Source organism: Hemitrygon akajei, chromosome 5, assembly GCF_048418815.1.
Source record: "Hemitrygon akajei chromosome 5, sHemAka1.3, whole genome shotgun sequence".
NCBI lineage: Eukaryota > Metazoa > Chordata > Chondrichthyes > Myliobatiformes > Dasyatidae > Hemitrygon > Hemitrygon akajei.
In genome coordinates this window covers 152226963-152249893 of record NC_133128.1, presented here as the reverse complement: position 1 = coordinate 152249893, position 22931 = coordinate 152226963, and the positions used below count along the sequence as shown (strand labels likewise).

The 22931-nt window shown below is 40.7% G+C and overlaps 1 protein-coding gene across 3 annotated transcripts in view; it reads left to right on the top strand.

Annotated features, from left to right (window-relative positions):
• Positions 1-22931, top strand: part of LOC140728330 (SPATS2-like protein) — a 103194-nt gene that overhangs the window by 20676 nt on the left and 59587 nt on the right. For 2 of the 3 annotated variants that reach the window (XM_073046892.1, XM_073046894.1), the window contains exons 2-7: positions 4473-4554; positions 8762-8870; positions 10954-11003; positions 11101-11350; positions 12695-12880; positions 22574-22712. In XM_073046892.1, coding sequence (XP_072902993.1) covers positions 4516-4554; positions 8762-8870; positions 10954-11003; positions 11101-11350; positions 12695-12880; positions 22574-22712 — 773 coding nt within the window. In that variant the 5' untranslated portion in view covers positions 4473-4515. The remainder of the gene's footprint in view (positions 1-4472; positions 4555-8761; positions 8871-10953; positions 11004-11100; positions 11351-12694; positions 12881-22573; positions 22713-22931) is intronic. The other variant, XM_073046895.1, reaches the window with a different exon arrangement.

Genomic DNA, 22931 nt, shown 5'->3' with positions numbered 1-22931 from the left:
TGGAAGAGTGGAGTTGCAATTTTATAGAACCAGGCCTCTTATGTTAAATATACTTCCATCTACTGGGTAGATTCTTTGTGGGAGAGCGAAGGGTAGCATTGGATTAATGATGACAGATCATTTATAGGATAAGATCCAGAAAATTACTTTTTGATAGAAATGATAATCCTGGAGTAAAAAGTAGCTAGCTACCGGAGGAACTCAGTGGGTCTGGTAGCGTTTGTGGAGAAAAATGCACTGTTGATGTTTTGGGCTGAGACCTTTCTTCTCTGTTAGGAGGCTATTTTGTACCATCCATTTGCAAAGGATTATCTACGGCTGGGTATTTAGGTGGTGGTATAGCCATCGAGTTCATGTGTCCCATGCAGTGCAATTCTCAGGAAAATCAATCTCAGAGTTGCAGGAATTTGAGATAAAGATTTGACGTAATACAAATCCGGATGTTTGTGAAGACCAGACTAATGTGCTGAGCTTTCTGTGTTATTTATAGTTGTTATCATTCAATGTGAAATGAAGCTGCTGCATTGTGGAAGAGAAGAACAAAAAATGATCTGTAAAAAGAAAAAAGTAGATAATCCTTTCAACTAGCACAAAATGTATTTAATCTTTTATTCCTTTTCATTAAACGTACTAATATGTGATCTCTAAAAGCACTGCTGATATTATTGCTAACATTGTGTATTATTACTCCAGTTTCTCCAGTCTTGTGCATTAATTTCTTCCCATTGATATGCTTTTATCACGAAAGCAACAGATTCACATATTTTCACGTATTTATCGAAAAATGGAAAGCTGTAGAAAGAGTTGCTCTGGAGAGATAGCCAGGAGCAATATAACCCATCGCAGGAGTGGAGGGTATCGAACAATAGTACAAGAATATCAGTTTTTTCCAGGTTTTAACTTCAGCTACTTTTGATTTCCAGGTTGTTCAGCTAGCCAAGTTTCAATCCAACTTGAAGTCTTGTAAACTTTCATTGTTATGTAATTGAAGTTTAGCAGTACTTGAGTTAAGCTGTGTTAGGTGCACTGTGATCTAGCAGCTCAGTGACTCATAATTGTGAGTAACAGAAATATTTGTTTTGTAAATTGAATAAGATTTTTGGAATGTTTTTGAACTCACTGTTGCTACCGAGGACAGTGAGGACTCAAAATACAAATTGGCAATCTCTGATCAATCTCTGGGGCACATTAAAGCTTTGTTCAACTTTTGTAATTGAACAATATACTAATAGGCCTTGATTTTGACATTGTCTGTGAAAAGGGGACTGTGATGGAGAAAGCTTAGGTTTGAGGAGGGAAGTTAAAGAACTGATTTGCTAAGAAGCCAGTTTGGAGGAAGAATTATAAACAGACTTTCTGACCTGGCACCAATTGGTGGTGGACTCCAGGCATGATGTATACCTCTTTTTTGTACATAGTTTTGAAGGTGAGATGTTGAGGTCAATGCAATTGACCATTCAGCATAAACGTAGGAAAACATACTGCTGCAGAATAAAAGATTTTATTTTATCGTATTTGTAAGAAATTTGCATTTTTGTGCTTATAATGTTGTTAGATGTGCTGTCACTAATAAATGAAGAGAGATGACATTGGAATTAATATTCTGCATTTCTTGAGTGAAAGTGATAAATCCCAGGATCTCAATAAATATGTTTTAGGCTTCACTTGGGCTATCAAATTTCAATTCATTGGAAGGTTTAGTTGCCGCAATGTCTTTTAAATGCAGAAATGAAAGTGATATAACTTTGGTTAGGCAAAAGGCCACATTGTTCAAGAGCAAATGAAATATTTGGGCAATGGATTAATCCTGAAAAAACCCCAGCATTGACACTGTAACCATGTATGTAATTTGGAAACTCATAGACCTATTGCTATCGTGACTGTTATCTCTGCTTGCAATGCTGTACCTTGAAAACCAGGTTCAATTCACATTCAACTCACATTAACTAAATGTGGTCTAATTTGACTTGAAACCAAAGCTCAAAGTTTAAAATTAAAAATAAATGTATTATCAAAGTGTGTATATATATGTCACATATACAATCTTGAGATTCATTTTCTTGTGGGCTTACTCAAAAAATTTATAATAGAAAAATAACCAAAATAGAATCAATGGAAGACCACACCAACTTGAGCGTTGAACCAAAGTGCAAAAGACAAAAATCTGTGGAAATACACAAAAAAAAATTAAACAATAAATATCGAGAACATGAGATGAAGAGACCCTGAAAGTGAGTCCATAGGTTGTGGGAACATTTCAATGGTGGAGCAAGTGAAGTTGAGTGAAATTATCTCCTTTGGTTCAAGAGCCAAATTGGTTAAGGGGCAATAATTGCTTCTGAATCTGGTGGTGTGAGCCCTGAGTCTTCTGTACATTCTTTCCTGATGGCAGCAGCGAGAAGAGAGTATGCCTTGGGTGGTGGGGGTTCCTGATGATGGATGCTGTTTTCTTGTGACACTGCTTTGTGTAAATAAGATATAGGAACAGAATTAGGTCAGTTGGTCTATTACATCTGCTTTGCTATTTTATCGTGGCTGATCTAATTTTCCTCTCAACACCAATTTCCTTTCTTCTCCCCACATCCCTTCCTGCCCTGACCAATCAAGAATGTATCAACCTCTGCCATAATTATACACACAGACTTGGTCTCCACAGCTGCCTATGGCAGAGAATTCCACAGATTAATCACTCCCTGGCTAAAGAAATTCCTCCTCATCTCCATTCTAAAATGATGCCCCTTTGTTCTGAGGCTGTAGCTTCTGGTCTTGGACTCTCCCACCATAGGAAACATCCTCTCTACACCCACCCCATCAAGACCTTTCACCATTTAAAAGGTTTCAATGAGGTCACCCCTCATACTTCTAAATTCCAGTGAGTACAGGCTTAGAGCTATCAAATTCTCTTCATATGAGAAGACATTCAATCTTGGAATCATTTTCGTGAACCTCCTTTGAACTCTGTCCAGTTTCAGCCCATCCTTTCCAAGATAAGGTGCCCAAAACTGCCCACAATATCTCATACCTAGAATCTGGTGTTCATCTAATTCTAGCTCCAACTCCTTAAAGCATTTTGTTAGAAGCTGCAGCTGGATGCACTTCTTGCTATTGTAGTCACCAGGGATGCTGGAGGTCTTCCTGCCTTCCCACATCTCACAAAAGAGTCATTTTACTATCTTGCCCGTCATCTGTACTGTCCTAGCTGAACAGATATAAAGAAGAGAAAAAAAAGAGCTTTCTTTCCTTTGCTTTCTCTAGGTGAAGCCTCTCTTCACTGAAGCCTCAAAGAGCTGAAGCCTTAAAACCACCACTCTGACTCTGCCCACTCAGATGATGGCCACTGTGTTTACCCCTACCTTCCTTTAATATGCTCCTACTAATCAATCCCCAAATGCCGATTGGTCACCAGTCAAAGTTCTATTACATTGCCACAACCCGCTCTTGCCTTTTATCCTCAGACAGTGGACCTGATTGAAGTCCCCTCCACTCCAAACTTCCAATGTCCAGACTGGCTGCTGGTCAAAGCTCTAATGTGCTTAAATGTGCTCAAAACCAGAGATGAATTTTAGCAGAATGACATGAGTGGTTGAAATTTTAATAACTCAAAACCAATCTTGATTCTACCCACCACTGGGTTTTTCAGGGATTCAGATGATGGATGATCTGTGAACCTGCTCCCTCAAGTTCAGTTGGCAAATTGGATTTCTCAGTGATACCCAGACCTCAGCAAAATGAACAGCTAAAGTGATGCTTAGTCATCTTTCAGTTCAGGGGGCAGAACCACTTGGTCCTGTGCCCCGCTGTGAAGTGCTCTTTGCCCAAACGTGAATCACGCCAACTTCCAAGTGGGGACAAAGGATGTCTGCTGGGGAATTGGAATGTGGAGGGAAGCACAGACATCCAGGATTCTAGTTAAGATTCAGTGCTCCTCACCTCACACTACGTCATCTTCCACTCATTCACACCCACCCTAGTATTCATGTATAATTTATATTCACTTAGATTTGTCATGTTGTAACTGTGCTGGCATTCAAGCTGACATGTGATAGGTGAAACCAGGTGAGGGGGAAGGTGGGTAGGAGGGAGAGGAGAGATGAAGTAAAAATCTGGATGGTCTCACCTATCACCTACCAGCTTGTACTCCTTCCTCTATTATTCTAGCTTCTTCTGCCTTCCTTTCCAGGCCTGTTGAAGGGTCTCATCCCAAAAAGTTGACAGTTTATTCCCCTCCATAGATGCTGCCTGACTTACTGAGTTCCTCCAGCATTTTGTGTGTGTTGCTCAAGGTTTCCAGTATCTGCAGAATCTCTTCTGTTAACGTTCATGTCATTGGGTTGCAAACTATCCAAACAGAATGTAAGATGCTATTCTTTCAATTTGCACTAAGCCACATCCTGGCAGAGTTGGAGGCAAAGGACAAACAGGTCAGTGTAAGCACAGTTAGACTACTGATATTTTGTTTGTATTTTCTGCAGGTTTGGTGAGACAGTATTTCTTATCAGTCCAGTCAAGGCAGCAATGTCTGAAACCAATGTTCAGGAAAAGTTCAAAGAAAAGGTAAGAGTTCCAAACTTATAGAGTTCCAGACTTATAACTTATTGCTATAGGTTTAAGGAAATCAGTGCAAAATAAACACTGTATGAGGATTATGTTATGTAAGATATACAGGTTAGGGATACTACTTTCAAAATTGTGCATTTGAGCATTGCAGGTGGAAGCCAAAAACTGACCAATGCTAAAAGTCCAAAACAAAAAGAGATGATGCTGGAACTGCTCTACAAGGCCGGCAGCAACTGTCGGGAAAAAAACAAGAGTCAATATTCTAGCTCAAAGCACCAGAGAAGTGAGACAGCAAGTGTAAGTTAAGTGGCAGAGATGGAGAGGGAAGTTGGGAAGGACCTGCTGGAATGCCTGTGATAGGGTGCAATCAAAGTTGGCAATGTAACAATTATTTTACAAAACAGCAGTTGGAAGCAGAAATGAAAAATGAAAAGAAAGTGAAACACAGAGCTATAGAGAGAAAGGTAGAGAGGGAGAGTTTGTCAACTGTTAATAAATGAGGTGCTGTTCCTGAGGTTTACATTGGACATTATTGGTGTAGCAAACTCAGTGTGAGTAGGATGGAGAATTAAAGTTACTTGAAACTGGAAGTTCAGGGTTGTCATGTACTACAAAGTGGTTAGCCAATCTACTTTTGGTTTCTCCAATAACTTCCACCATCTCCAATGATGTTCCACCATCTGACACATCTTTTCCATCCTCCCCTTTCAGATCCCTGTTCCCTCTGTGACTCCTTGGTCCATTCATCCATCTCCATCAACTATTCCCCCTTCCAGGGCATTTTCCCAAGCTATGACCACTCTTTTATCTCTTCCTTTCCCACCGTCCATACATCTAAACATTTTTTTTCAATTGAAGCAGCCATTCATTTACATTTCTTCCAATTTAAAGAGGGTTTTTCGTCAGAGAAAGACCCAAGGAGGTAATTAGGGCACAAATACAATTTTATTTAGAGTGGAGGGCAGAGACAGTTTCTCCATGAAAGCAGGCATACAAAGAAATGTGATCTGGGCTAGAACAGCTATATTTTAGAACTATTTTAACTTTTCTTCTCAGCCAGTAAGGCTATGAGTATTTCTTTAGTCTTCACCACATTGATCCTCATCTCAGGCTGTTATTTGTTATTGACCAAAAGTGAAGACCCCTCACTGTTTCCCAAAGCCCCCTTATGCAGGCAAACAGCCCCTGTCATGTCCTATGCTTGTCTAGAATCCATCAAACTAGAATACAGAAACTTTACATCTATGCAGCACTCCATTCTATGGTCTGACATCCAGGGTAAGTGAATGAATTCAGACATATTTGTCACATTAACATGTTGATTCAGTGAGCATTCATACTAAACAGCATAGTGATGATTACCAGTTAAATCAACATCATCGATCACAATAATCAGAGAGGAACATCTTTTGAAAAGCAGCAAATACAGCTAGGATTATCAACCTTGAGGTAGGATACACAGGGGAGTTTTACATTAAATTGGTTGCATCAAAATAGTTGTGCTGATGTGCACTCATTCAGTATGTTAATGGAGAAAACATTTGGACCATCAGATATAATTGTTTCAGGCACCCCTTTTCTCATATTGAGGTTTGGAATTCCAGTAACCTGTGATTAGTCTAATAACTATACAATGCTAATGTCATCTAAATAGTGGTGCGTATCTTATTCTGGTCAAGAGGCAAGAGGCGAACAAGTGATGTTTATGTCACATATGCACATGATGACATCACATAACATCATAGTGTTGTCAGATGGCTTGTTTCTATATCATACACAAGCAGATCACCCCGCTTTTCCTCTTTGAAAGCAAGTCCGTGTACAGCTGCCACCTCCATATAACCACGATCAATTCAGTGTGTCATTTGGTTTATTTGGCCATGTTGACCCCTTCAGCTATGAATACAAGATTAGATCCTTAAATTGTAGAATGCGCAGCTGCTAAGCTCAACCCACAGAGGCCCTTCACCAATTATTTGTCTGTGGCAATGTCAGGAATGGAATGGATTTATCATCATGTATTCCTTTAGTAACATTGTTATGCCTTGGTGCAATCATCTGATTGATATAGACTATTCGCATCCTACTTTCACTGTGTACCAAATGTTATTTTGGCTCAAGGACTGAAAAGGCCCCTTTTCTGAGTCTCATGCTTTGTTCACCTTGATCGAGTCTTATGTCTTTGCCTTTTGCTTTAATTGCCACCTCTCTACTCTCTCCTTAACAGCTTTGCTAAAGTCAAACCTATAGTAGGTGTGGCTAGCCGCAGTATTTAATTGCCAAATCGATGACTAACTGAGCAAGAAGAACGTTTGAGATACTTGCTTCTTCAAGAGTTCCTTTGACGTATGCTCACCCTAGGCTGGGTAATCATAGCTTGTGCATGAGTGGTGAAAGGATTCTATTAACACAGAATTTGTAAACATAACTAGTTCCTCTTCTTGGTTTGCTTTGCTGCCTTTCTTCCATGAAGAGCCAGGCATCTGCTTGGTCTGCAGGGAACATAATTGAAATCAAGAGTTCAAGGCCTTCAGTGCCTGTCAGAGCCTCATCAATCAAAAGGGGCTAGAGTTTAGATTTACTGTTAAAATGTGAACTAAATTATGGAGGTACCACAATAACCCAGACTCAGTAATAGCAGCCTTGAGAGTACTTCACAGCATCAGAGTGTTCTGTGTGACACCACTTTAACTCTTTCTTGCTTATGATCAAATAGAAAGACATTCCACATCGGGTCTCCAGCAAAAATAACAAAATAGTCTTCATTCTTTACGACTCCGTCTCTAAGCATTCACTAAACTGATTCATCAGCATCAAATAAGTATGCCTTTTCTTGCATCTAACCTCACAAATAATAAAACACAGAGACTGTAGTAAGCTCCTTACTTATCAATGTGTTTCCTCTGAGCAATCTGAAGGTCCTTTTCTTGTATTCTGTGAGAGGCAAGCGAAGGGTCTGGGTCACCACCAGTGCACATACTGTATGTTTATTCTTTGTGGATGAACTGTGCAGTTGACGTGGCTTTCCTCTCCTGGGAGGGAACTACTGCTGGCTACAACGCAGAGCCTGTTCCCATACAGTTGATATTGCTACTGATAGTCCACTACAGGGCTTCTCTGGGAAGGAAGGCCTGCTGAATGCTGCTGGCCTGACACATGGCTGTCTTAGATAGGTAGACTCCAGCCACAGCTGTCAATAGGGGATTGTGACAGACCAAACAAAAGGCAAATGGGGGACTAAAAGATATTAGCTTTATTTGTCACGTGAACATTGAAACACTGAAGCATACAATGAAAAGTGTTATTTGCACCAGCGACCAACACAGTCTGAGGATTGTGCTGGGGCAGCCCACAACCGTCCACTCCCTTCTGCTGTCAACATAGCATGCCCACATCTCACTGACTCTAAACCTAACAGTGTATTGTTGGAATGTGGGAGGAAACCTGAACACCCGGAGGAAACCCATGTAGTCACAGGGAGAAATGTCGAAACTCCTTAAAGATAGCATTGGGAATCAAAGCCTGAATGGTGATTGCTAACACTGTAAGGCATTGTGCAAACTGGCTCCACAGAAATTACAGGACCATGAAATAATAATTAATTAAGTGGAAAGATGTGATTACTAGACTGTTATGATGGGGATACAATACCATCTCCTTGAAAAACTCTTATAGAAGGAGCAACACAGAAAATCATAATTCAATTCATCCAAGACCCTATCTGGTCACTGGACCTATCTACATGAACCCCCCTCCCCCCCACCCTCCCAGTTTTACCTATCACCTTACTCCCCTTCCCCCACCTTCTAACTCTGAATTCTCATCTTTTTTCTCCAGACCTGCTGAAGTTTCAGCCCAAATCATCAACTGTTTACTCTTTTCCATAGATGCTGCCTGGCCTGCTGAGTTCCTCCAGCATTTTGTGGGTGTTGCTTGGATTTCCAGCTCTTGCATATTTTCTCTTGTTTGTGCATGAAACCCCCTCCTTTCCATTAGGATTTATGCTTATAAGTTTTATAGAATTAGATTCATGATTCACGCACAGTGTAGAGAAGTTAGATGTGGGTTACGCTTTTCATAGTGTCTAGACCATCTTTACTGGTCTTTCCAATGATTAAAAAAGGTCAGGAAAAGAGGGAGCAATATTATCATCACAAAAGTGGAGAGCTAATCGATTTACTATTGTCTCTGTTTCCAATTCCAGATCACTGCTGTTCGAACTGTGGTTCCAAACAGAAGTAATAATGAAATTGTCCTGGTGCTTCAACATTTTGACAACAATGTAGACAAGGCAGTGCAGGCCTTTATGGATGGTAAGAAAATTACATTCTCCAACTGTAACCAAGCTTGTCATCACCTTTAAACATTTGACTCTACTTTGCTTTATGCAGTCATGGAATTTGAACATTACCGGTAAGTCTGGTTGTCCGTGAATAGAGAGGCTTCTAGGTTACTTCAAAGCAACCACACTGGGTTTGATCACATTCAAGTTATGTATATAGAATAGGGGTAACTGATTTTTTATAAATTTTTGACCAATTTTCTTTCAGGGCAAACTGAAACAAATTTATTGAGTTCACAAATTTTAAATTTCCTCTGCTGTCTTGGTGGGATTTATGTCTATATTACAGGAGCACTTGTACAGGCTTAACAAACTGTCTGCTGGAGGAACTTGGTGGGCTGAGCAGCATTTGTGGGAAGAAAAGAAATGCGGACTTCACAAGTTGAAACTCTGCATCAGGACTTGAGACACTGCATCTTAATGCAGGGTTTTAACCTAAAATACTGACAATTCCTTTCCTTCTACAGATGATGTTTGATGCACTGATGTCCTCCAACACATTGTTTGCTACTCTAGATTCCAATCGATGCAATTTCCTTTGTCTCCTTTAGATCAGGCTTACAAGTATTTCTGAATACATTGAACTACATTGGTCTGATAACAAGATGTGGAAGGTGATTGTTGTGCTGACTGATGTCACCGAAAGATGACATTAACTTTTTACTTTGAAATGTGAGAATGTTTTATATTTTTTTCAGAGGTTAATGATCATTTCACAAAGTAGATGATTCAAACATCAGCATTTTTTCCATTTTATTGTCACTTATTACAGCACAAAGCCAGTCATTCACTTTTGAAAAGTTCAATTTCAGGACCACTTGGACTCCATTATTTGAATGATGAGAATTAAAAGAAGGAAGAGATGAAGTAATGGAATTAGCAAAAGTAACGTTCCATAAGTATATCCAGCCACAATGCAGGTCTATTATGAATCATGCAGTGTATAACTATACATGGAATACACAAGATAAACCACAGCTAACTCAATCAAAACTTTTTACTTCCAAAGTTTCACATAGTCACTCTTTACCTTATGCTGCATCAGTCTTCTAGATCTTAACTTTGGTGTTGGCATTCCAAGTCCCATATTCCACAAATTCAATTTCTTCCAGATTGCCGGTGTTTACATCCATTGTAAATCTAAGTACCACTCTGATCTTTTCCCACTTCCCAATGAATCCCTGTTCTTTGATGCATGAATGTGAAGATTCACATTGATGTCCTCAAGTCTAGTTGTAGCCTCGCCTGCAACTTACTGCATCGCCACCCCATCACTCACTTGCCTTGCCCCACGCTCATCAACGATAGTACCTTCAGCTGCCTTTTTCCCATTCTGGGAGTCTGTCAAATACCAAACTTTGAAAGGCTTCCTTAATACCGTTCCTTTGGTTATCTCTGTCCAACCTGCCTCTCATGTTTCTGCCGAGCTCTGTCACCAAGCTGAGAAATATGTCATGGTAAATGCACTACCTCCATTTGTGGTCCTCTTTTAAGGTTGCTAAAATTTAAATCACTGGAGAAACACGCAGAGAATTGTTTTAGTTCTGCTAAAAAGTGGCTGCAATAGCTCATTATTATGCTTATACTCAGGAAAATGGAAGGTACCTCTTTTTGCATTGGTCTTGTAACAGCTGAGTCAAAGTTACTCAGGTCATTGAATCATGATCTAATAATGTGAGCTATGTCATTGTTAAAAGGCATCTGTGTCATATGGAAGAAGCCTAGTCTGGGAAGAAATGTTTGATTTATATGTTAAGCTTCTGATCAAACAAAATATGAATACTTCAGAATTTCTTCAGAGCTGCTCCCATTCCTAGAACTGTGACTGAACCTGGTGAAAGGTTTTCCAGCAAAATCATGGGACAGAGCACTCCAAGGAATCTCTTTTCCATTAAATTAGATCAAATAAGCAAAGAGACAGGGATTCTGTCAAATGAAATTGTTTGATCTAATTTCATTCAAACTGTGTTCTAAAAGCAGGAAATTAGTAAATTTGCTTCCTGTCCAAAGTGAAATGCCAACCTTCCCTTACTGGTATTTTCTGTTTTGATCAGGCAGTGCAGTGGAGGTTTTGAAAGAATGGAACATGCCAGGTAAAAAGAAGGTAAAGTTCAGAATCCTTATCTTTGAATGCATAGTGTGAATTTAAATTATTTGGTTAGCAATGGGGTGAATCTATATATAATGCTTATTTTACCCAGCACAATAAGAAAAGGAAAAGGAAACTGAGACAGGCAAATGGCCAAGTAAAAGATGAAAAGACCCAAGGACTGGGAGAGAATGCAGATCTCCCCCTACCAAAAGGTGGACTGAATGGGTACCATGCCAACAGCTCAGCAAATGATGATTCCTCGGCGGACTCTCTCAGTGAGAAGACGGAAATTCTTTCCAACGACGAGAAAGCAGCAACCAGCCCAGTGTTACATCAGTTAATGGCCCCAGTGAAAACAGGTCAGCTTCTGACATTTGCTTTATCTATTACAGAAAACACGTACAAATTTTTTAAAATGAAAATGCAGGACAACAACCTAAAAAGTCAGGCAGAAATGTGTCATTCTGATCCTGATCTATTTCTCCACATTGTTCTGACCGGAGAACTCTAGGGGTGAAATTAATCATACAACAGTGTAACGTAAGCTGGTTTTACAGTCTTACCTGTTTCAGCTTCATCAAGGTCTATGTTCCGCGAGAACAGAGATGAGCAGAAATTTCTTTAGCCAGATGTTGGCGATCATTAGGTATATTTAAATTAGAGTTTGATAGGTTCTTGATTAATAAGACCGTCAAGGGCTATGGAGAGAAAGCAGAATAGGAATGAGAGGGATAATAAATCAACCATGATGGAATGGCGGAACAGTCTCGATGGGCTGAATGGCCTAATTCTTCTCCTATGTCTTATGTTCACCCACATGATACTGTATTCCTAAAGCAATCTCCTCTGATTACTTTGGACTGCTTATGTTTTATAGCTTCTCAGTGGACACCAGTCACTGATTTAGTTGCTTGCCCCCCCGCAAATAGTGTGATAATTACCCAGTTTTCCGACCATGGCTAAATATGCAGAATCCTGGATGCACTGTTTCTGCGATTTACTTCAGAGGCTTTCATATGGCAAAACAAATGGGAGGTACTACTGAGTACAAAATGGAAGTGAGAGGTGCCATTGCAAAAGTAAACTCTTTATTCTGAAATTGTAATAATTAAAGTGCAGAAATGACATAGGAGTTCGGTACATGGTGGTGTTGATGGGGTAGTGGGGTTGTTAGAAATAAAGAGACAGATCTAATTGATGTGGCACACGTAAAAAGAGTTTGGGCACCTCATGCTGACAGACCCCAGGCAGCCTGAGTCCCTGCACAGGTCACAGTTATCTATGGCTTGGAGTTTTGTCAATAACAATTCAGGTACAGTTTTTATTGCAATGTTAATGTACAATACAAATAGAGTAATTAAATTCCCAAATGTTTGGGTGCATGATGTATATGGACAATAATGTGCTTTCTGGAATGTACAACATGTGAATTAATCCAGGAAAACCACATTACCATTGGGAAACAAATGTCCTAAAAATTAAAATACATGGAAAAGAGGTAAAGCAAATTGAACAGCTACAGTGCATGTTGCCAGGATTCAAAGCACAATAGTGGATGTATATGATTACTATATTGGGGTATTGAATTTGATAATATTGGGTAAGTACTGTGGTGGGAACTGTATCAGTGTAAGAGGCATACTATAATTCAGGCTTGTTGAGAAAATCAGCGGTGAAGTTGTTCCTTCTCAATCCCTGTTCAGTTGGTCTCTCTCAGGAAAATGAGAACACGGCATTGGAGCTACTACCTCAGCCTGTTCAGGATGCCCAAAAATGTCAGACCACCAGAATAACGAACAAGACGAAGCCAAAAGCCTTGCCCAGTTCCCATCCACCTGCTCCTATGTCTTCATCGGTGCCAGGTGACCCGGCGTCAAGCAAGAAAAGAGGTAAGAGGGTAAAATATTTATAATCACGACCTTTACAACATGACAGTTGCAAATCCTAACCACTCCACCTGACCCATGCCCCTCGGAAACTTCATTTACCAACAACTGAAAATAGGTAGAGGTTAAAGCATTGTCATCTGCTTATGGGTGCATTTAGTGCCAATGCTGTAACTCCCTGGAAATTCCTTAGAACATAAATACTTCTGGTTAGGCTGAAAGAACCGTTTCTGCATTGTACCTTCTGTAGATTTCAGCCATGTATAGTGCACTTATGGATTAAAGGTATATATTAACAGAGAAAGATGGATTACTTTTAAACACTTCTTTTTAACATCACAATATTAGCATTCTGAATGAGAATGGTAGCTGTGCTCAGTCTTTGTAGTTTTTGATTGTTCCAACAGTACATCCAGCACATGGATCTCAAATTCTCAAAGGCCTGTTAACTTATCCCAATTACCAATCAAATTGCCACATATGGGATCCATGCCACTCCCTAAAATGCAAGTTATCAGCAACCAAAGATCCCTATGCAGATAGTCCTGTTGCTAATACCTAAATATGCAACTGTTCTGATGGTGAGAAGGAGTAAAGGAACAGACTTTAAGAGAAGAAAAAGCTGTTAACTAGAGGCTTAGTAAGATTATTAATAGTCTTCATGGTTGCATTAAATCATCTTGTTGCCATTTCTTTCTGACTGTTGCTAGAATGCAATGGTCTAATAACTAACTCAGCAGTTGCTGGAAATACTAAGTCATGGAATTTCTAACTAACAGAACCGATCCTTGTGGGACACCACTAGTCACAACCTTCCAATCTGAATGTACTCCCTCCACCACGACACTCTGCTTTCTGCAGACAAGCCAATTCTGAATCCACCTGGCCAAACTTCCCTGGATCCCACGCCTTCTGACTTTCTGAATAAGCCTATCGTGTGGAACCTTGTCAAATGCCTTACTAAAATCCATGTAGATCACATCCACTGCACTGCCCTCATCTATATGCCTGGTCACCTCTAGTTCATAAATGCTTATTTATTTCTGTAGAGATACAGCACGGGGCAGGCCTGTCCGGGCCTTTGAGCTGCGCTGCCCCAGCATCCCCTGATAACCCCGATTTAACCCCAGCCTAATCTCGGGACACTTTACAATGACCAGTGAACCTGCCCAGGATGTCTTTGAGCTGTGGAGGAACCTGGAACACCTGAGGGAATCCCACACATTCCACAGGGAAGACGTACAGAGTCTCCTTACAGACAACGCCAGAAATGAATGCTGAACTCCGACACCCCAAGCGATAATAGCGTCGCACTAACCGCTATGTACTGTGGCCCTATTGAAGAACAGTGGGTAGGTTGCTGTAACTGGAGGTCTTTTTCATGAAGCACTTCCCATAGGTACCACCAGTGATGGGGAAAGTATGTGTATTGGGCAGAGTTCACTCCTCTCTGAGGCTTCTTGCCTGAACGTTCCTGTACATGCAACTTGCCCTACCAAACCACAAAGTAAACAGTCAGGACGCTTTCAACGATACATCTGTAGAAGTTTGTGAGAGTTTTCAATGATAAGCTGAATTTCCTAAGAAAGTAAATACTCTTATGCCTTCCCTTTGATTATATCTATGAGCTGGGCCTATGGCAAGTTAACTGCTAAGTCAACACACAGGGAACTAAAGGTACTGATTCTCTTTGCCTCCACTACCACCCCCAGCTGCTCATTCCAGGCACCCAAAACTCCCTGTGTAAAGAATTTTCACCACAAATCTCCTTTGAATTTACCCTCCTCACCTTAACTGCATGCCCTGTGGTCCTTGATATCTTGATGTTTCACCCCTGGGGCAAGGATACTGGCTACCTACCCTATCTATGCCTGTCATAATCCTATATATTCTTTCAGGTCTTCCCTCAACCTCCAGTGCTCTGGAAGAGGCAACCCCAGCTTCCCTTCATTCTCCACATTTTGTTTAATTTGCTGCGCACTTCCCTCATAGTTGCATCATTTTCCACCACCCTTGTTCCGCATTATCGGTCATCATAAAGCCGATGTCCATTACAAATTACTGACATGAATCTCTCCATTGTGACTTCTCAGAGCTCTTTGCAAATAGTTAAAAGTAGCAAAAGAAAATGCTAAGGTGTCAGTGGGCACATTGTACATTTATTTATTTCATCATTCTGCCCCTGAGTGATTGGCTGTACCTCCGTGGTGGGCATCAAATTCTGCCTTTAGCCAGGCAGAATTTAGCCAGCTGCAAGATGGCTTGAAATGAGCCGAGCAGAAATTTGTTCACGCAGACCACGATGAATTGGCAGAAACCTCTGCCACAGAGAGAAGGTGCTATACATATCTAAGAAGGAGATTGATAGATTTCCAGATACTGTACAAAAGGCAAGAAGGGGTATGGGAAGAAAGCAAGAATATAGTATCACGATCGGGATCAGCCTTAATCGTACCGAGTGGTGGAGCAGGTTCAAAGGATTGAATGACCTAATCTTGCTCTAAATTTGCTGTGAAGTGATCCCGTATTAGCTGTGTTTTGGATGTCCGCAGTTAAAAATCCCCCAGCTCTTGCCAAATCCATATTTGCAGAAGGCAGGAACGTTCCCCGTGTTGAATTGCTAGGTGTTAACAAGGGTGGATTTAGAAACATAGAAAACCTACAGCACAATACAGGCCCTTCGGCCTACAAAGCTATGCTGAACATTTAGACAAAGTAGATTCAGTTTAGATATTTTTCAGTTGTGCCGTATGCTTCACTCTGGTCCCAGTGCTGTAACATTCAGTAGTGCTTGAGACGAAAGGCTTGGCGCTTCTCAAACTTCATCACGGTTTTCATTTTGAACAACATGAATGTACAAAGGCCACAAGCAGCGTTTGGGACCGAGACTGGCTCTGGAGATCAACGGGGAAAGCAAACACTGGCACATTTGAAGCTTTGGGGTGTGATTTTAGCATCATTTGGAGCTAGGGGAGAAGGATGGATGTGCCACAGTATCCAAGTTGAACATGGTGATGAGTGTGTTCACCATAGATGGTTTGCAGGGTATCCTGCTTCAATGGAGGTTTGGTAGTGTAGTAAATTCTACTTTACAAAAAAGACCACTTGACAACTTGATGGCCAAAAGAGCATCTTTATCTGGGACGGCAAATGATATTTACAATACAGAGGCTTCCAGGTACCTTGTGAGGCATGGGTGGAGGAACTATATACAATGCATACTGGGAGTAAAAATAGCGGAAGTAAAGACCCCGCCAACCCCGGATCCCGCCTCTTGCTACCAACAGCTTCCCGATTAGTATTAACTTACTTTTAATAATACTCACATTACAACAGGTAGGGTTGGAAACTAAACCCCCACTGGGTACTGGGGATTCAAAGAAATGGGAGGAAATAGGCTGTTTACAGGAGTGAGGCCTAGAATTCTGTATAAAATGAGGAGAAATGAACAATAATTGTGTTTGTAAGGAGTAACGCCTAGAATTCTGTATATAGTGAGGAGAAGCAGACAATAATTGTGTTTGCAAGTGTTATGAATGTGCAGCAACTCTGAGGGGGCCGAAGGGTACAAAGTTGCCCCCTCCTTTTTGAGAATCGCAAGATCGTTATTAATTCGGGTCTGGGACCCAGGAAATGAGAGAGAGAGACACACAGAATCCACAAGGTTTGGAATGTGTCCTGGCCTCAGCGATACAAAGCCACTAATAACGGTCATTGTCTCTTGGAGACGGAATTGTGTATTGAGTACTGTACTATTCATTGAAGCCCCTCGGGACAACCAGAGTGGACTGGTTGAGGGATTGCATCATCCCAACCTGATTGACATCTGAGACCCCGTGAGTAAGGATATAAGAGGGTCTGGGGAACAACCCCTTTAGACGCACCAGGAGAAACGCTGGAAATCCAGTGACAGCGTTTTATAGCAAAAGCCGGTGGGGCCCGTGTGCATCCTCCCTTGCCTGGGTTGGCAGGCTTACCACGGAAGAACGGCTTAGCTAAAAGAGAGGCCACAAGTGAAAGGCCACGACAACGAGACTCCGGACGGATCGAAATCATAAAAGGAAGATCGGCAAGTTTTTCTCCTAAATCCCTCTCTCTCTCCAACCGTTGCAACCCCAGCGGTCCCCAAAGGCTGCAGCCTGCATGAACTGAGTGAACTTTATATTTCCATTGGACAATACATTATCCCCTAGACAACGATAGAGCTTATTTCTTATTGATTATTATTATACCCGCTTTTTTAGAGTTAGTATTGACGACGTATATTATCTGTATATTTGCATTGATATTATTTTTGTGTATTTTAACTAATAAATACTGTTAAAAATAGTATCATCAGACTTCAACGGACCTCTCTATCTTTGCTGTTAAGTCACCCAGTTACGGGGTACGTAACACAAGGAACAGGAGAGCTTTGTAAAGGAAGATTAGAAAAACATACTTGTAAATGGGGCTGAGGATGGTGAGTGGTTTAATAGGGCTCAACACAAGCATCAGGAGGTAAATGGCTTCCTCCTGTGTAGTTTCAGAGTCAATATCAGTTGGTTGTAAGATTGTTGTTAGTTACAGACTGGCATCAGATTACAAATTAGCTGTTAGTGTGTCATTTAGGAATCTTCAAAGCAATTTCAGTGAGTGAAACCCTGCCATCTTTCTGATCCTCAGCCTTTAACTCTTCCTTCCCTTCCCTCAGTTTCTTTTTCCTGATACTAGTTCCTTTCTTCCATTCCGAGCTCTGAGCCCCACCCCCTCCTTCCCCCTTATTTCCTTGTCCTCTGTTCCCTCAATTACTTTTCCCCAATTCTTGCATTACTGCACTTCAGCTATTGATGTGAAACCGCAATCGAAATTACTCAACCCCGAGGAGGTCAATCCTTGTAAGAGGAGCATTTGAAGTTACACACACAGTAATCAAATGTCATACAACCAATCTTTAAGAAATGCCTCCATCCTGTATTGGCAACTACACGGACCATTAACCTCAAGATGGGCCGGCTGGGCCAAATGACCAGTTTCGTTGCAGTTAATTGTTTTTGCAGGAAGCAGAAAAGGAACATGTTAAACTCAAAGCCTGGATATAATTTGTGTTTGTTAGAAAATAATGGTGTTGTGGCAGTCTATGAAGTCTGATCTATAGCTGTCAATGCCAAGAAAGCAAACTCAATGACCTCTACAACTTGCACTGTAAAAGTCCAGATTTAACCAGTCAGTCATTAATTTTATAGAGCCCTTTGAGCAAAGTTGTTCAAAATGATTGGCCCACAAAGAAATAGTTGCCTGTACAATACGCCAGAACTTGAAGAACAGCTGCAAACTACAGAGCCAAGGATTTTTATACAACACTTGAGAGGAAAACAAAACTAAGAAATGAGATGCTAACTTTCAACCTCAGCATGCAGTCTGGATAACATCCTTGTGAGCCTTTTGCAAAGCTCGGTTCCCTTATTGCCTTGACAAATGTCTTACAAGCTGGGATGTTAATGGTCAAAGAGCCAGAAAGAGTCACAATGTGACTGCACCTGTGCAGATCTGACAAGTACTTCACACTGTCGTGATTTTCAACAGATCTGCACATGTTCATTTGTGATGGACAAATATTCCCATGCAGATTTGTTAAAAAATACACATAACAACATTTTGAACATGTATAAGGATTTATAAGGAAGTTGTTACTTCAATTTCATGGAGAGAAGTCTAGTTGCAAAGCAGAAATTATAAGATACACTGCTGTTTTAAGGTAATTGGCAGTAGCATTAAGTTTGCAGAATTAAGTAATATGACTCTTATTTGCAAGATGAAAATCCACTTATAAAATCCATTCTGCTTGGTGGAAAATCAGGAAAAAAAACCTGTCCGCAGAGACTATTTTACTTTTAAGATAAAGCTTAAATGCCTGTGGGAAAAGTGTTTCTGCATTACTATCCATCTAAAAAAACTACTTTTTAATTATCCTATTTATTACATTAATTTAACTAAAGGGGTGGTTTGCTCCTGCTTAATGTTTGCTCATTTATCCAGATTTTGTATGTAAACAGTAATGTGACCCATTATAGCCAAAACAAATGGTTATAAATGGAATACAAAACAAATGGGCAGCTCCTGGCTAAATCTACACTAAATTAATTGTTAACCAAGTTGCTACCATTGCAAGAAGTTCAAAGATGAATTATCAATGCTGCATTGTTGATGGATATTTGGTATGTAAAGTGAAGTACAATGGTTTAATACAGGATGAAATGATCTTGTAAAAACAGGCTGGGAATACTAAATATGTAATGAATAAGTTCATTTTAATTTTCAAGTTTGGCATCAGGAAGGCTGCCATTTTGGGATTCAGGTAAGCTCAGTGGTGAAACTGGCTGAATAAGGATAAAAATTCATCACTTTTTCAAAAATAAACCTATCTTAAAATATTAGTCACATCTTTGTAATAATTACTGTGGATTCCAGTTAATTGGGACATATTGGCACCCGTACATTTTGGCCCAATTAAGCATCTGGCATAATTAGCTGAAGATCCATGGAAATCAGAATTGCAATCAGGTTTATTATCATTGGCATGTGATGTGAAATTTGTTAACTTAAGCAGCAGCAGTTCAATGCAATACATAATCTAGCAGAGAGAAAAATAATAATAAATAAAATAAAAGAATAAACAAGTAAATCAATTACATATGTTGAATAGATTTTTTAAAAACATGCAAAAACAGAAATACATTATTTTTAAAAAAGTGAGGTAGTGTCCGAAGATTCAATATCCATTTAGGAATCGGATGGCAGAGGGGAAGAAGCTGGTCCTGAATCACTGAGTGTGTGCCTTCAGGCTTCTGTACCTCATACCTGATGGTAACAGTGAGAAAAGGGCATGCCCTGGGTGCTGGAGGTCCTTAATAATGGACACTCCCTAAAGATGTCCTGGGTACTTTGTAGGCTAGTATCCAAGATGGAGCTGACTAGATTTACAACCTTCTGCAGCTTCTGTCGGTCCTGTGCAGTAGTCCCTCCATACCAGACAGTGATGCAGCCTGTCAGAATGCTCTCCACAGTACAATTATAGAAGTTTTTGAGTGTATTTGTTGACATGCCAAATCTCTTCAAACTCCTAATGAAGTATAGACACTGTCTTGCCTTCTTCATCAATATGTTGGGACCAGGTTAGATCCTCAGAGACCTTGACACCCAGGAACTTGAAGCTGCTCACTCTCTCCAATTCTGTTCCCTCTATGAGGATTGGTGTGTGTTCCTTTGTCTTATCCTTCCTGAAATCCACAATCAGCTCTTTCGTCTTACTGACACTGAGTGCCAGGTTGTTGCTGCGGCACCATTCCACGAGTTGGCATATCTCACTCCTGTACACCCTCTCATCACCACCTGAGATTCTACCAACAATGGTTGTATCATCAGCAAGTTTATAGATGGTATTTGAGCTATGCCTAGCCACACAGTCATGTGTATATAGAGAGTAGGGCTGTGGGCTAAACACACCCCCCTGAGGTGTGCCAGTGTTGATCGTCAGCGAGGTGAATATGTTATCACCAATCTGCACAAACTGTGGTCTTCCGGTTAGATAGATAGATAGATAGATACTTTATTCATCCCCATGGGGAAATTCAACTTTTTTTCCAATGTCCCATACACTTGTTGTAGCAAAACTAATTACATACAATACTTAACTCAGTAAAAAATATGATATGCATCTAAATCACTATCTCAAAAAGCATTAATAATAGCTTTTAAAAAGTTCTTAAGTCCTGCCCTTCGCTCAACTACCGATGTTAAACTCTCCAGTACTTTGCCCACGACAGAGCCCGCCTTCCTTACCAGCTTATTAAGACGTGAGGCGTCCCTCTTCTTAATGCTTCCTCCCCAACAAGGATCCAATTGCAGACGGAGGTACAGAGGCCCAGGTTCTGCAACTTCTCAATCAGGATTGTTGGAATGATGGTACTAAATGCTGAGCTATAGTCGATGTACAACATCCTGACATAGGTGTTTGTGTTGTCCAGGTGATCTAAAGCCATATGGAGAGCCATTGAGATTGCGTCTGCTGTTGACCTATTGTGGCAATTGACAAATTGAAAATGGGTTCAGGTCCTTGCTGAGGCAGGAGTTCAGTCTAGTCATGACCAACCTCTCAAAGCATTTCATCACTGTCAATCTGAGTGCTACTGGGCGATAGTAATTAAGGCAATCCGCTTTATTCTTCTTAGCCGCTGGTAAAATTGTTGCCTTTTTAAAGTGAGAGGTTGAAAATGTTCTTGAATACTCCTGCTAGTTGGTTGGCATAGGTTTTCAGAGTACTCCATCAGGACCTTCTGCCTTGTGAGGGTTCACTCTCTTTAAAGACAGACTAACATCGGCCTCTGAGACAGAGATCACAGGGTCATCAGCTGTAGTTGTGTCCTCTCTTTCAAAGCATGCGTAGAAGGCGTTGAGTTCATCTGGTAGTGAAGCATTGCTGCCATTCATGGTATAGGATTTCGCTTTGTAGAACGTAATGTCTTGCAGACCCTGCCAGAGTTGTCGCGCATCTGATGTCGCCTCCAACGTCATTTGAAATTGTCTCTTCGCCCTTGAAATAGCCCTCCACAAATCATACCTGGTTTTCTGGTACAGGCCTGGGTAGCCAGACTTGAATGCCACAGATCTACCCTTCAGCAGACGACGTACCTCCTGGTTCATCCATGGATTTTGGTTTGGGAATGTACAGTAAGTCTTTGTGGGCACACACTCATCCGCACAGGTTTTAATGAAGTCAGTAACAACTGCAGCATACTCATCCAGGTTTGAAGATGAATCCCTGAATACAGTCCAGTCCACCGATTCAAAGCAGTCCTGTAGGCACTCCTGTGCTTCCCTTGTCCATACCTTCTTGGTCCTCACTGCTGGTGCTGCAGTCTTCAGTCTCTGCCTGTACTCAGGGAGTGGAATTACAGCCAGCTGATCAGACTTCCCGAAGTGAGGGCGTGGAACAGCACGGTAGGCATTCTTGATGGTGGTGTAGCAATGGTCCAGTGTGTTGTTTCCTCTGGTATTGCAAATGATCTGTTGATGGTAGTTGCTTAGTGATTTTTTTCAGACTGGCCTGGTTAAAATCTCCCAAAACGATGGTGAAGGCATTAGGGTGCTCTGTTTCGTGCATGTGAATCCCATTGCTCAGATCATCTAAAGCCTGATTGACATTGGCCTGAGATGTCAAACTGCTGCCAAAATGACCCCAAGTACTCCCGTGGTAGTCAAATAGGTATATAAACACAAGCTGAGAAGCAAATTATGTATTTAAATGAAATACAGAACAAATTAGAACACTACCAACGGTTAGAACCTGTTTGGCATGACTATTGCCCCAATTAAGCAGCATAGGGTTCTAAATAAGTGTTGGGAAACTGGGCTATTATTTCAATTTATTTTTGTTCTTTAAAAGTTGTCCCAAATAAATGGCTGTCCCAATTAACTACAGGCGCAGTTAACCAGAATCCACTGTATATATAGTTGTTAGAATTATCAAGTGCTTTGATCAATAGAAGTGAAATTCAGCTGGTAATTATAAAGCTTGCTTGGAAAATTGGTGGGTACAATGCTGTGAGAGACTCTGATAATGAAATGGTCTCTAGCTGTTGTTGGACACATTTTTCATCGTGATTACCCTGCAAAGAAGGCACATCATGATGATACCAGAATTTGTTTGTCTCAAAGCAGGTACAAGCATTGAAAAATCAGTGAAGGACTTGCAACGATGCACAGTGTCATTGGCCAGATACCAGCTCCTGATCAAAGAGGAAATGGATGCTTCTGTGAAGAAGATTAAAACCACCTTTGCAGAGTTGCAGGCCTGGTATGTGATTCCGAGTCTAAATAGGACAACTGTGAAAGACTTACTTTTTAAAAAAACAGTTGTTGGTCAATAACTTGCATCATAAAAGACATTCAGCACAAAATGTAGAACCTTAATATTCACATCTTTAGATGTAATGGGTATTCATTCATTCCAAAATGGCATCAGGGAGCAAGTGCCCATTTGTATGACAATACGTATCAGGTACCACTTTGGCCA